The 14,628-nt window shown below is 32.1% G+C and overlaps 2 protein-coding genes across 2 annotated transcripts; one reads left to right on the top strand and one right to left on the bottom strand.

The window, feature by feature from the left end:
- Positions 1–617: 617 nt before the first annotated feature.
- Positions 618–5,695, top strand: LOC107851252 (WAT1-related protein At1g68170-like). Its single transcript, XM_016696202.2, has 7 exons — positions 618–945; positions 1,338–1,400; positions 1,658–1,774; positions 4,252–4,504; positions 4,713–4,868; positions 5,079–5,230; positions 5,307–5,695. Exons 1-7 carry the CDS (start codon positions 773–775, stop codon positions 5,527–5,529), a joined length of 1,137 nt encoding a protein of 378 aa, XP_016551688.1. The 5' UTR covers positions 618–772; the 3' UTR covers positions 5,530–5,695.
- On the bottom strand, positions 5,684–9,610 carry LOC107851253 (patellin-1). Its single transcript, XM_016696203.2, has 2 exons — positions 9,197–9,610; positions 5,684–6,415 (listed from the first exon to the last, which is right to left on the bottom strand). Exons 1-2 carry the CDS (start codon positions 9,428–9,430, stop codon positions 5,963–5,965), a joined length of 687 nt encoding a protein of 228 aa, XP_016551689.1. The 5' UTR covers positions 9,431–9,610; the 3' UTR covers positions 5,684–5,962.
- Positions 9,611–14,628: the final 5,018 nt, after the last annotated feature.

The raw sequence follows: 14,628 nt of genomic DNA, 5'->3' as shown, positions 1-14,628 counted from the left end.
TATATATATATATATATATATATATATATATATATATCTTGCATTCTCAGTTATTTCACTTCGCGTCTTGTTATTTTTATTACGTCATTTTTGTTATCTTCACATGGTCAAAGAGCTAATACAATTTGGATTAACTATGTTGCTTGTGACTTCATTCTAAATAATTTGACTGATTGATCTAATAAACACAGTTTTTAAGCTAAAAAATCCTTTAGCTAATAAAAGTCTCTAATTCGATCCATAAGCTAAAAAATCCTTTAACTAATAGAAGTCTCTAATTCGATCCATAAGAACAAAATCTATCCTTTCAATGAAATTTACATGGTATCATTCGAATTAGTCGAATCAGTCGCTTCTGAGGAGAAAGATAAAAGATATGCACGTAATTAAAATGTGTAACTTAGCACATGCAATTGTAAGAACTAAATTGGTTATTGATTTGAGACAGAAAACTTTTGTCTGCTCCAAAACTACACGTTTGATATATAATATGTAATCTTTTCTTTGTGCTACCTAAATTAAGGTTAAGGCCAAACTTTATGAAAGTGGCCTCTACCTCAATTGATATTAATAAAGAAATGAACTATATATAGGTGGGACATGTGATTACCTTTTCTTATACCTACACAAAGTATGAGGAATATATACATATATATAAATGAACATATTAATTGATTTTAATTAAACCAAAGAGAGAGTGAAAGGAAGAATTACAGGCACAAAAAGCATTGTGCTATATTAATTAATTTTTCATTCTCTCCAATTGAAGATCATGGCGATAATGAAAACAGTAATATTAATGGTGCTAAGTCAAATAGTATCTGGAAGTGTTAACATTTTCTACAAAATTGCTGTTGCTGATGGAATGAAAGTTCAAATTATGGTCTTCTATAGATTGGTTTTTGCTACTGCTTTCATGGTTCCTCTTGCTTTCATTATGGAAAGGTTCTTGAATTATTAATTTCTTTTTTTTTAGTGTGACAAAAAAGTGCATTGTATTTTCTTTAATTTGCTATGTCAATATTAGAACTTTTAAATTATGACATTTTTTAAAGAAAAAACACTACTTTGTATTTTGCAAGAGGTTGTTTCAACGAAAATACAAGATGAGGCGACTTATAAAAAAGTTTTCACTTGTCCCAAAACCCCGCAACACATGACAGCTTTCATCGGACTGCTTCTTAAAAAAAAATCATTTGACATGTAAACAATGTTGAAGTGCGCCCGTTCTCGAGTTTGACACATAATGTCGCAATTAACATTATTAACCGAAGCGATTTATTCAATGAGGATTAGCTTGTTTACACTTTTTTTTTCTTTTTTTATTTTGCATGCAGAAAAAGAAGACCAAGATTAACCTGGACAATACTCTTACAAGGTGTCATCAATGGATTTTTGGGGTGAGAATTGCAGCTAAACAATGAATGATATTTACTTATTCATCAAATCATTTTAAATTCTGTCACTCTTTAATTAAAAGTTTTATTTTAGTCCTATAATGTTAACAGTTCGCAAACAAAGGAAAAATAACATGTATGTATGTGCACGCCGGTGTATTTTTATTTCTTGTTTGTGTACAAAAATCACCTCATAATATCACTCCATTTTTATTTGTTTGGGGGAATTCGGAGATAATTAGGGTATATCTGTTTAACAGGGCAGCACTTGGAAGCAACTTGTTAGCAGAGAGTTTAATTTTCACAACAACAACATTTTCATCAGCCATGTCTAACCTCACTCCTGCAGTTACATTAATTATGGCTGTAATTTTGAGGTAATTCATTTCTTCAAAGTTAATTTGGAGTCTCTTTGATGTTTACCCCTCATGTTACTTTTGCTAAAGAAATGTGTTATCTAAAGTGACGGATGCGAAAATACTTAATTGTAAAATTTTCCATGTGTTATATAGAGGATTTTTTTTGGTTTTCATATTCAAATATGAGGAACCCCACCCACCCCCCATATTAATGGGAGATACCCTTTATTGCGATAACTGTTAAAAAAAGGAAAAATTTCAGAAATAGCAACTATAGAGTCGTAATTGTAAAATTTATAGCAACCTATTCAAAATTACAAAAAATAGCAACATATATTTTGTATTTGATTAAACTGTTTCTAGTTAAATACATATACAATTAAATATTCTGTTCCTAATTTAACTTCAATCTGTTTTAGTTTTATAAGGGAAAAACGGTTCCTTAATTTAAGGAACATTTAATTTGACAAATTTCTTAACCTTTTACAACTCTTTTGTTACCACAACAGTTAAATTACATCTTCAAAAACGATTTTCATCATCAGCTTCTCAATGCAAATCAAAAATATAGATTCAACTTCAAAAACATTTTGTGTAGCAATTGAAGGTTTGGAAAAAAATTATATCGTATATTAATTTTTTCAGTTGTCGAAAAATACTTATGCAGGCAATTTTTTTTTTGTTTTTTCGACTTCAAATTTTGCCCTTATTGTTCTGTTAATCTAAATTTGAGATGAAATTTTTAATCATTGACTTTGAATTTTAGTCTAGGCTAACTAGTGTTTGAATCTTTTTTTTTTTGTTGAATTCGTTTTGAATTTTTATATAAACTAATTAGTTGTTGTTATAGTACGTATTTCAGATTATCCCTACATTAAATATATAAAAAAACTATCATATGTATTTTTTCATTAGGCTTTCTCTTTTTCATTGATTTTTAAATTTTTTGAGGTTTTGGGGATGAAGGTTTTCTCAAACCCTTTCGTTTTATTTTTCCACAATATTTTTTGAATTGTTACGATACTTCAATCTCGCTTCTTCACTGCTAACACCTTTCTTAGGCTGAATATTAGTAGAACCCTAGTTAAAATCTTCATTTTGAGTTAAGCCAAAACAAAACGATGGAAGTTCATCGGATACTAAATCCATCGATTTACTATCCCTAACTGAACTACAACGATTTGTATGTTGTGACATTATATCGGAAAACCAAAGAATTCCACACAAACTAAAAAAAAAAAAATCAAACCCTAACAGACCAAGAAGAAGAAGAAGAAGAATGAAAAATTGAAAAAAAAAATCGACAACAAAAAATATAAATGAGTTTATATGGAAAATATAACATGCATTAATTGAAAAGAAAACTTACCTTAATAGTTAGATGCAAAGTTTATCAACATTCAGAGAGAGTAAAAAGGAATTTGACATAAAAAAAGAGAGTTGGAAGGAACTAAAATTGGTATATGACGTGAAAAAAGGAGAAGGTAAAAGGGTGAGTTAAAGTCACGCGCTTTTTTCAAGAAAAAGTAAAATATTATTAGTTTTGTTATTAGTTGTAATTTTAAAAAACTATTGTTATAAATTGTAATTAATATCTTAAGATTGTTAGTTTATGTAATTTATCCTTAAAAAAAAAAGGTGATAGGGGAGACAAGACCGACTCTATAGCTAGTCCAATAAGACATATGTCTTGGGCATTCAATTTTAGAGGCCCAAATTTTATCAAGAATTAATTGTCATCTATAATTTTGATACAAGTAGTAACAAAGGATAACTCAACAGAACTCTTTTAATTTAGATGTATAATACGCACACACACATGTTTATATAAGTGAATTTTAATTTAGAAAAAATACATAAAGTAGTATACTTAAGTATTAAATTACAAAAAATAACAACACTTTTATCAAATTACATTTTATAGCATATGTATTTGTATGTATTTGTATTTTTGTAGCAACAGTTTGCAAAAATACAAAATACATATCGATCATAAGGACAGTAAAAATCATATATATTTGTATTTTTGTAGCAACAGTTTGCAAAAATACAAAATACAACTTGTTATATTATGTAATTATGAAACAGTTGCTATGAAACTCATAATTAAGGGGATAAGTATGTTATTTCTGAATTTTGCCCTTTTAATTTTTGTATTAATTGACATGGGATGCACAAGATGCACGTGGCATGCACAAGTTGTACGTGCAACACACGAGATGTAGGTGAAACACACGTAAAAGTTATTTTTATATATTTGGCTTTATGCCACCAATTCCATTGAGTCGCTCCTAAGAGGATGAAACAAAAAATATGATAGAATTAGACAGTTATTGTATAAGGTCGATAATTATTAATACCAATTTTAGTATGGATTTTAACCCAGATAGAGTTTTCTATTTCTCCAAGGCTCCTTCTCTTTCCCCCTAATATGATTGTTTTACTAAAATCTAACATGTATATAACCTTCCTTGTTTTGGGCATGATGTTGACAGGATGGAAAGCTTGGACATGCATAGATTAGGAGGAAAAGCCAAGTTGTTAGGAACTTTATTGGGCATTGGAGGAGCATTGGTTCTGAATCTTTATAAAGGAGTGAAGATCACATTACCACATTTGAATATCCATTTGCTTCACACTCCTAATGCCACTGCAACAACAGCACAATGGACAGCCCATGGCAATATTTGGGGCTCATTACTTGCTTTTTTGAGTTGTGTTTCATATGCATCTTGGTTAATCTTTCAGGTCATTTTTCCCTTAATGATCAATACGAACAAGTCATTTTCCGGTGTATGGTACAACAAAAGCATTTCCCGTTCTTCCTTCACTTATGGACAGAAGTCATTTTTCATTGAAAATGAATCTTGTAATAACCAATGTACTTTAAATGTTTTGGGGAATATGGTCATTTTCTTGATACAATGTACTATTTTCTGTTCTTTTCTTGACAAAGGGCAAGATGAGGCAGAGGTACCCCATGTACTCAAGCACTGCCTTGATGTGTTTTTGTGGGGCAATCCAAGCAGGCATCTATGCTTTTATAAGGGAAAGGGATTCATCTGCCTGGAATCTTGGCTGGAACATCAGACTTTTCACTCCTGCTTATTCCGTATGTCCCTCGATTCTCTTTTCTTTCTTCTTGCATAACCAGAAAATCCCCAGTGGCCAGTGTGTACAAATCCGAGATATACGCCTTACAACACATCATGTGTTGCACCCTACCAATATACCAAACCCCTGGGCGCTAGTATGTTGGTATGTTCTTGTAAGCATTATATCAGGGCATTGTATGTTCCTAATTAGTTTAAAGTTGTTTCAGGGCATTGCTTCTTCAGGATTAGGAGTAACCATAATAGCATGGTGCACAAAACTAAAAGGACCGCTCTATGTCTCATCGTTCTACCCGTTGTCACTTGTCTTTGTAGCCATTGTTGGTACAATTGTCCTTCCTGAGGAGCTGCACCTTGGAAGGTTAGAATCTACCCCATGAATATTCAATTGCAATTAATTTCGTTCAAGAACTAACAGTATCTGCTTATGATGATAGCATAGTAGGATCAATATTCATCGTTATTGGCTTATATGTTGTGTTATGGGGGAAGGCCCAAGAGAGAGTAGCTGATCCTGAAGCCTTAAAACGTAACGAAAATGGAGTCATTGAGATCATCTCATTTGCTGGTGTAAATCAGGCTACCGCTGCAGTAGTCCCAGAATTCAAAACTGATGATCAAATTCTTCCAAAATCAGCTGCAGCTAATCAGGAAGCATAACTTGAAGAAACCAACTCCAACCACACGTCATGCTACGCTGAAGTTCAGCAGTTAATTATTTTAGTTCCACTTTTATTGATTTAATTCAAATAGAGCTCAAGAATTTATAAATCCATGTATAACAAATATCAGTCAATAAAGAACTAGAAAGGTGTGGAAAACATAATTGGCTGGTATTGCAAGAAGCTAATGATAAGAGCATGTTTAAAGATGCCATTAATGAACAAGATGAAAATATAGCGTTGTGTAATAGAAGTCAAAACAACGAGTATATGACCATCAACAAATAAAAGATTAAATCTTGCTCATCACAACTTTCTCAATCAACAAAAATCATTGCCACACCTTCCACCATGCAATCTTCAAGCAACTAAGGAAGCATAGTTTCATTCTTCAAAATCTTCCACATTTTGGTTCAATTATCCTGCCAAGACTAGCTCGACTTGTTTTCTTCTGTAACAGTTACCTTTGAAGCAGCTGGTTTTTCTTCTGCTTCTGTCTCCAAGGGAGCTCCAGGTTTTGGAGCATGTGTTGCAGCTGGTGCCTCTTCTGTTTTCTTTTCTGCAAGAGTCTCTACTGCTGGTTTCACTTCTTCTACTTTCTTCTCTGCAGGAGTCTCTACCGCCAGTTTTACTTCTTCCACTTTCTCCTCAGCAAGAGTCTTAGTTTCTGATTTTACTTTCTCTACCTTCTTCTCCTCAGAAGTTTCCACCCTAGGGCTCTCAGCTGTAATTGAGGCAACTTTCAGTGCTTTTTCTATCCCCGACGTTACGGGAGCATCAACAACCTTTTCAGCTTCTTCTGCCTTGGCTTCTGATGGTGTGGAATCTTGTGTGATCTGAGACGCCTCCTCTTTTACTTGCTCCGATCCCTTACCTTCCTCATTCTGCGACAAAGAAATGGAACATATCAGAAGCTAATCAAAAAGCAACAAATTATATCAATTCAATGCACCCCTTACTGTTCTTTTGTAGCAAAATTGTGAACCAACATAGAATTTCCTGTAATGTTAAAAGAGTTAATGACTAGTCAATGTCAAATAAGCTGGCAAATTGGATGGTTATATCAAAAACTCAACCAGTTTATTAGTTCTTTCCGCATTTTTGTCCTAAACTTAAAGTCATCCTATGAACTAAAAACATGACTATTTCATTCTTTCCATGTGCCATAGTACCATATTTGAAAGTTAAATGTATGTTAATAAACTTGGAAAAGGAGGAGAAGAAGGAAAACTAGATGGAGAATATGTTTTTCTTTTACTATTTCGTTTGAATTGAGAAAAAAGCACGAGGGAAAAGGAAATATTTTCTTTTTTTTCTTACCAATAAGGAGATTTCCCACTTTTATTGTCCTTCCTCTTCTAAAGGTAAAAAGAAACAGGAGCAGGGGAATCTATAGTAACTTTTTTCTTCCTTTATGTAGTTCATGAAGCTATATAATACTCCTTCTGTTTCAATTTGTTCGTTTTACTTTCCTTTTAGTTTATTTAGAAAAGATTGTCTCTTTTCTTTTTTTAGCAGCTTTTAAATTTCAGTTCCACGTGACATGTTCATAACCACAAAATTAAAAGTCATTTTGGTACATTCTACATATATTTAGTTTAATTGTTTAAGACACGAGATTCAAAAGTCTGTCTTACTTTCTTAAACTCTATGTCAAGTCAAAACTAAACAAATAAATTGAAACGGAAGAGTTCTATATTACACGATTTTGAAAATCAACCACATACTCAATATGACTCCACAAGTCCTCTGGGAGGGTAGGCTATACGCAATCCTTATATCTCCCTACCCTTGTGGGGTAACAAGGTTGTTTCTGTTATACCTTCAGTTCAAAAGAAATATTTTTTGAAGCAGTACTACACAATCTTGAAAATCACTATGTTAGAATTTAAAACTATTCCATGTAATTAAAAGCTAGAGCAATATTTATACAACCACACAACCTAGAATGACCCTAAAGGCAGTGTAACTATATATTATTGTAAAAAAAGGAGTTAACATCGTACATGAAAATCAATGAAAGCAGACAAGACTATAATAACAAGACTACACAGAAACATAAAACAAACCAAAAGAAAACAAGATAGTGGTCCATTATTCCCAAGAAAGCAAGACCCTGTTTGGTTGTCAATAACGCAATATCCAAACATCATTACCAAAGATTCTTTTAGACCACAAATATAGCAATTAATCTGTAATTCCACCACACTATCTCTGTTCCAGACAGGCAAATTAAAGAATAAACAATTTTAAAGGGCAGCGCTTAAGCTCCCTCTATATTGAGGATTGGAAAAGGATCGAATTACAAAAGTTTATTATACGCAGTCTTATCTTATATTTCTGCGAGAGGCGGTTTCCACAGCTTGAACCATGCCCTCTAGGTTGTGAAGTAATTTTACCATAATCTAAGGCTCTCCAAAATAAACAATTTTAGCACCAAAAGAAAGTGATGTTTTGATTTCAAGATTAGGAGTATCTTTAAGAAAGATAAAAGAATACCGACAAATATACCTACAAGTTAAAAATAAAGGGATGGACCATATAATTATGATGATAGTACACATTCATGTCCCTAAAATAATTACATGTTGGTATATAATTTATTAACATTAATTAGGTCTAGAGTGACGTTTATGACATGCTTAATTACCTACTAGTGCCTTCTTTGATTTCTGATAGGTATTAATGTGCACCATCAACATTTCAATAACATAATACATTATTCTCATCAATCAAGAATTAAAAATAGCAGCAAAAACACTTAGTATTTTTTAGTGTTAGGTGATGAAACTATTAATAAAAAATATAAATCCAACTTTTCTTGTTTTTTTAATAGTCAATAAGGTGGATCATCATCAAGCCAATAACACCCATAGCAAGAAGAATAATTTAGCAGCAAAATAATTTTTTAAGAATAACTATGGACAATGTTTTTTCCTTAACATAATTCATAAATTATTATCCCATCATATTGCTTGACTTGACATTAAATTTAAATTTTCTTTTCCTTGAAACTTGTGATCTACAAGAAGTAATACATTTTGAACAACTATAAATTATATATCATTAGGAATAAAATGATATTTTAACATCAAATATTGTTACTAAATAAAATTAGTGTGTATAATCTGGGACTGCACGAAGATAAAGAAAGGAAATTCAAAAAAATGTTTACATTGTTTATTTCCAAAATTATAATAGTAAGATTCATCCATCAATGATACAAACCAAGATTGGAAATCACAAGGAAAAAATTATGGTAAGAACTCTGTAAAACTTAACCAAAGAACAAAAGAGTGAAGAAAATGAACATATAATTGAAAATAAAGAGAAAAAATATTTTTTCGTTTTCTCTAAACTTCAATGTGAAGTTATTTGTAAGAATATACACTAGATTCAGATCAAAATAATTTTTTTGAACATTTTTCTCATTTAACATAGAGAAATCAATACTCAAACAACCAGAAGATGTAAACTCTATTTTTTTTTTCAAAAAAAAAAAAAGGTTTTAGTATATTTTAAAAAAATACCAGTATATCAAAAAAAAAAAACAATCAACAGTACTTCAGAAAAGAACCAAAAACACAATAATATTTTTATTTTTCTACAAATAAATACAAATATTTATCAATAAAAATATTGAAAATTGAAAAACGAAATATTACCTCTTTAAACAAGTTAGAAAGAGATCGACGTCTATCAGCATCATCATCATCAGCACCACCGCCCTCCTGGATTTCCTTCTTCACTTCTTCTTCGGCCACAACCACCACATCCTTAGAGATTACTTCCCCCGCTTCCTTGGTGGAAGCAGCCACTTCCGCCGCCGGAACATTTTCCGGTGCGTCTTCCGGCGCCTCTCCTTTCAAATCCTTTGGCTTTGTTGCACAAGCGCCCATATTTTTTTCCCCTCTTTTGTTTTTGGTTTTTCAGAGAAAATAGAAAAACTGATGAAAACTGTTTTTTGTTTTTGTTTTTTTTAAGGGTTTTTGATTTTGGAGAGGAAGACAAGAGAGGAAGAGAGAGACTTTATAGGTGGCGGGAAGGAACTATTTACTTCCTCTAAACTATTTTATTCCTTCCAAATTTTATAATTTTACTTTTTTTTTTATACAAGATAATTTTTTTATATTATTATTTTCTTAGTGTAATTGATTAGCATTCTTGAAAAATATTGCAAAGTAGAGTATCATTAAGAGTACACCATTAAAAATATAAGTGATGCTTTGATATTAGTCATCCATTAATATTAGAACTAACAACAAGACATAATTAAGAGAGCAAAATAATAAATTATATTATCAATCATTGTTTTCTTAATAGTTATATCATTCCAATTTGAAAAGGGTAAAAATGAGACGGAGAGAGTAGATTATTATATACTACCTCCATTTCAAAAAGAATGATCAACTTTTAAATTTTGTAATGTTAAATTAAAATTGTATCAAATATACCAAAATGTCCTTCAATTTTCTGATCTTAAACATGTGGCATAAAAATTATTAAGAAAAGATCATTTTTCTTAAAACGGACTAAAAGAAAAAGGCAAAATAGTTCAATGACCTTGTACTATGTCGTTTTGTAAGTTCTAGACTCCTGAACCCACTAAAGAGCAACATTTTAAACACTCTTTTGGAGAGTGTAAAACATTCTCTCACGTCAGCTGTCACGTGTGTCACGTCATCTGCCACATCACTTTCAAGCATTTCATTAAATTTCAAGTCATTTTAAAATGTTACATAACAAATTAAATATTAAAATTAATTTAATTAAATAAGAAAAATTTATAAATTGTAGAAAAAATTGAATAATCATGTTTTTATTTTTGCACACAAATTAAACAGCAAATTCATTCCAACTAGTTAAAATTCTTCTCCAACTAATTTAAATTTTTAGCTATAAATTCATATATTCAGACATAATGATTTTTTTATTTTTAAATTTGAATATCTTTTGACAAATTCACAAAAACTTTAAGTTTTTTCAAGTTTATTCATTAAATTCACTAATTTTTCAATATCCACTACCACTCATTTTCAATTCAAATTTAAATTTTAATCCCCAAAAATATGAAAAATTTAAATTGAGAGAAACAAATTAAAAAAAGATAAAATAAAATTTGAATTGAGGGGATGGAGGTGCTGGGAATGGGGTTGGGGTGGGGGTGGAGGTGTTGGGAAGGGGCTAGGTAGGGTGGGGGTACTGAGAACGGGGCTAGGGTGAGGTGGAGTTGCTGGGAACGGGGCTGGGGTGGGGTGAGGTTGTTGGGATGGGGCTGGGTGGGGTGGGGGTGTTGGGAATGGGGCTGGGGTGGGCTGGGTGCTGGGAACGAGGTTGGGGGTGAGATGGGGGTGTCAGGATGCGGCTGGGGGTAAGGTGGGGGTGTTGGGATGAGTTGAGAGGTGGGGGAGAGGGGTTTGGGGTCGATGGAGGAGGGGGTGGAGTGGGGGAGGGGGTTGGGGAAGGGGGATTTTTTATTTTTTTCTAAATCTATTATTTTTTAATTTTTTAAAATATTTTTAAATTAAAAAACTGAAAAAAGTTTAATCTTTTTTTATTATTTTTTAATTATTTTAATATAAAATTGATCAAAAATTGACCCCCACTCGCACCCTAGGTGAGTGTAATCACTCTCCTTGTCTTAGTCAGCATTCTAATGTCACATAGGCAAAGTCAAATGTCAGAGAATTTAAAATATAGTTTTTTAGTGGGTTCAGGGGTTCAACTGACAAACATGTAAGTAGAAGTGTCCAACTTACAAAATCGACCTAGTACAGGGGTCCACTGATCCATTTTGCCATAGAAAAATAAGTCATTCTTTTTTAAGCCAATGGTGCACTACTTTTTTTATGAGATTACGATTTTGTTTGAAAAAAGGAAATGAGATCTCTCTGTGTAAAAATGAAATTATTTTATTAAAAAGATATTGAATTTAAAAAATTGTAAAGAGTTGAAAATCTTTTATTTGGGGAAACAAATATAATGATTGTCTAAATTCAGAATGTGTCCAAGTTCACGTCAAAATTTGTAATAGGATTAATATATTCTACCCCATATATAGATAGCGATATAGGAAAGAGGAAAGAAAATCAAGAAAAAATTTAAGCCTTGAAACTTTTAAATATGATCGCGATACAACATAAACTAATTTTTAATACAAAGAGTTTTTATGAAAAAATATGTTCCTTTGATTATTGAATACACTAATAATGAGAATCTTAATAGCTTATTAAATACATTAATTTTTTTAATTTTTTTTTTTGACAATCAACAACTTATTTTAATCAATGCATAATTAGTCTCAAAGATTTAAATAATGTGATAGCATTAATTATTATAAGTTATTTAAGTATTAAAAATTAATAATATTTAATAAAAAATAAAATAGACATAAAATAATACATTATTTTTTGATGTTTTTATAAGCCATTTAAGTATTAAAAAATTAATAATATTTAATTAAAAAGATAAAATAGGCATAAAATGATAAATTTTTTTTGATGTTTTAAATTAATTTGACGTCTTATATGAGACCACTTAAAAAAATCACAAGTATTTGTTATAATAATTTTACTATGTCACTTCTAATTAGTAGATAGAAGGAAAAATATTATAAATCACAATAATTTAAAAATACAATTAACAATCAATGACACAAAAGTTTGAACAACTTAAAATATTGTTATATAAATTTCATCAATCTAAATATAATAATATACCTCTAACTTAGAATTTATCAACCAAACAAATGAAAGTTTTAATTAAATAATTGAATTATACATAATGCAAAATTTTTAAAGATCAACATTGGGCCGTACGTAGCACAGCATAAGGCGATTAGTATGCATATAAGGAATCTGCACATGTGTATTTTCTTAGAGAAAAATTAGCAGGTCTTTTTTTTAGAAAAAAAAAAAAAGAGATCTACACAGGTATGGCTTCCTTAAAAGGGAAAAAAATGTAGCCTTTATGCCAAAAAACCTCTTTATCCAAACTATTTTGTCAAATACCCACAAGTTTTAAATCCTTTGCCAAACACCACTTAATTCCACCTTACCATCAACTTTTCCAACTTAACAATTTCAGCCCCAACCTTTATAATAATTTACTTTAACCCAATACTTCCAACTTAATAAATTCACCCACAAGTTTCTAATATACACTTCAACCCACTCCATTATCCACCACTATATATATAAAAATAATATCTAAGTTTCCAAAAATATTAAAAAAAAATAATTCCAAAAGCTAAAAATAGAAGTGGTTATTTTTCCCACCAAAAAGTTCTGATTTCGGCCATTTTTTCGGCGTTATTTTGCGGCGATCAGCTGTAAATTAGTCCACAAATATCATAAGCTTGTCCATTGCATCCATTGTTACCCCATTTGTTTTCTATCTTCTCAAACACACTTTCCACCATTGTTAAAAAGCTTTAAATCACTCACATTACTCAAGACCACTTTAGAAAGTGCATTACAGCAGCTCAGGCGACTCCAAGTTCATTTCTTTATTCCATAAACCCAACAATCATTGATTACAAGCTATATTTGCAATTTCAAGTATTTGTATGAAAATCTGCGCAGTTATCGACCCATTCTCGCCAGTCATCGATGGTGCATACAACTCGCATAGACCATAAGCATAATCTACCATCGACCGAAGCTTAATTCTAGGATGTTTATTATAGAATTTGTTCTGATTTCTGGGAATTTCATGGGAGAATGGGTGGAGACTTCGAAATGTTGGAAATGGAGATCATTTAACAAGGTGACAATTCTCATTCCTGTTCGATGTAACAGTTCGTACGATAAATTTGTTGCAAGCATAATGCAGAGCGGGGATCTAGATTGTGCGCCAAGCGATGTGGTGATTGGTTATGTAATGCATTCGAGGAAAAAGGTGAATCCTACGATCATAAATAGCTATGTACGTGTGTTAACGTACATAATGGATGCTGATGCAGATGTCTTTAGGCTAATTTTGAGGATAAATGTGGTTGAGAGGTCCTTTGAAGGACCGCTGAATTCATCAGCATTTCCATCGTGGCACCCGGCAGTCGACGATGATTTGATCGACGATGATTTGAATGATTACGAGAACGATTTCGATGATACAATTAATATGGAAGATTATTCTATGCATATGGAAGATTATTCTATGCATATGGAAGACTTTTCATCGGACTCGCAAAATGACAAAGAAGACCGTGAAACGGAATCACAAGCAGGACACTCCTTCACTGACGGAACCGATTTCTGTTATGATTAAATATTCATCGATAAAAAAAAGCTAAAAATACAACTAGACGTAGCAGCGGCGAGGCAGTCTTTTGATTATTATATGGAGAAGAGCTGCACGAAATTAATGAAGGCGCAATGCTTATCTCGTGGTTGTGACTGGCTATTGCGGGCAAAAAAGTACGACACCTCGGACAAATTTCGCATATACAAGTATGTCGGGATGCATACGTGTGGCATTGAAAACGCCATCCGCAGTCACAAAAAAGTCTCATCCGAATTGATTGCTTCAGTATGCGTAAATCATTTTAGGGATGGTAAGGGTTCAAGCATAAGAGAAATTCAAAGAATTGTATTTAAGGAGTTGCGTTGCAACACAAGCTATTGGATGTGTTGGAAAGAAAGTGTAATTGTGAAGAACATCATTCGCGGGACACCGGAGCACGGATATGCTTGCTTGCCGGCTTTTTCCCACATGGTGGAGTTATTGAATCCCAGATCTTCTTACTCTATCATGGTAAACCGGATGGATGGATCGTTCGTTTACTACTTCTTAGCATTCGGAGCTTGCATACGAGGATATGCCCACATGAGAAAGGTAATTGTCGTCGATGGAACACATTTGTATGACAAGTACGGGGGCGTTCTGCTGAGCGCCGTTGCACAGGACACCGAATCATATATTTTCGATTGCCTTTTGTGTCATCGATAAAGAGAACGATGCTTCTTGGACCTTCTTCTTCCAGAAGCTGAAGTCTATCATAGAAGATGAACCAGATCTATGCGTCATCTCCAACAGACACATTAGCATCGCCAATGCTTTCTCCCATGTATACAGTCATGCACATCACGGACTTTGC

This window comes from Capsicum annuum, chromosome 12 (genome assembly GCF_002878395.1).
Source record: "Capsicum annuum cultivar UCD-10X-F1 chromosome 12, UCD10Xv1.1, whole genome shotgun sequence".
NCBI classification, from domain to species: domain Eukaryota; kingdom Viridiplantae; phylum Streptophyta; class Magnoliopsida; order Solanales; family Solanaceae; genus Capsicum; species Capsicum annuum.
Note: the sequence above shows the minus strand (reverse complement) of the source record. Positions and strands in the feature narration are given on the sequence as shown.

What these genes read in the sequence shown, in the direction of transcription:
- LOC107851252 (XM_016696202.2), top strand. Translation starts at nt 773, where the DNA reads ATGGCGATAATGAAAACAGTAATATTAATGGTGCTAAGTCAAATAGTA. An exon ending in CATCTTGGTTAATCTTTCAG is followed by an intron (nt 4,505 to 4,712) that starts GTCATTTTTCCC and finishes TTCTTGACAAAG; the next exon opens with GGCAAGATGAGGCAGAGGTA. An exon ending in TTTTCACTCCTGCTTATTCC is followed by an intron (nt 4,869 to 5,078) that starts GTATGTCCCTCG and finishes AAGTTGTTTCAG; the next exon opens with GGCATTGCTTCTTCAGGATT.
- LOC107851253 (XM_016696203.2), bottom strand. Translation starts at nt 9,430, where the DNA reads ATGGGCGCTTGTGCAACAAAGCCAAAGGATTTGAAAGGAGAGGCGCCG. An exon ending in TTTCTAACTTGTTTAAAGAG is followed by an intron (nt 6,416 to 9,196) that starts GTAATATTTCGT and finishes TCTTTGTCGCAG; the next exon opens with AATGAGGAAGGTAAGGGATC.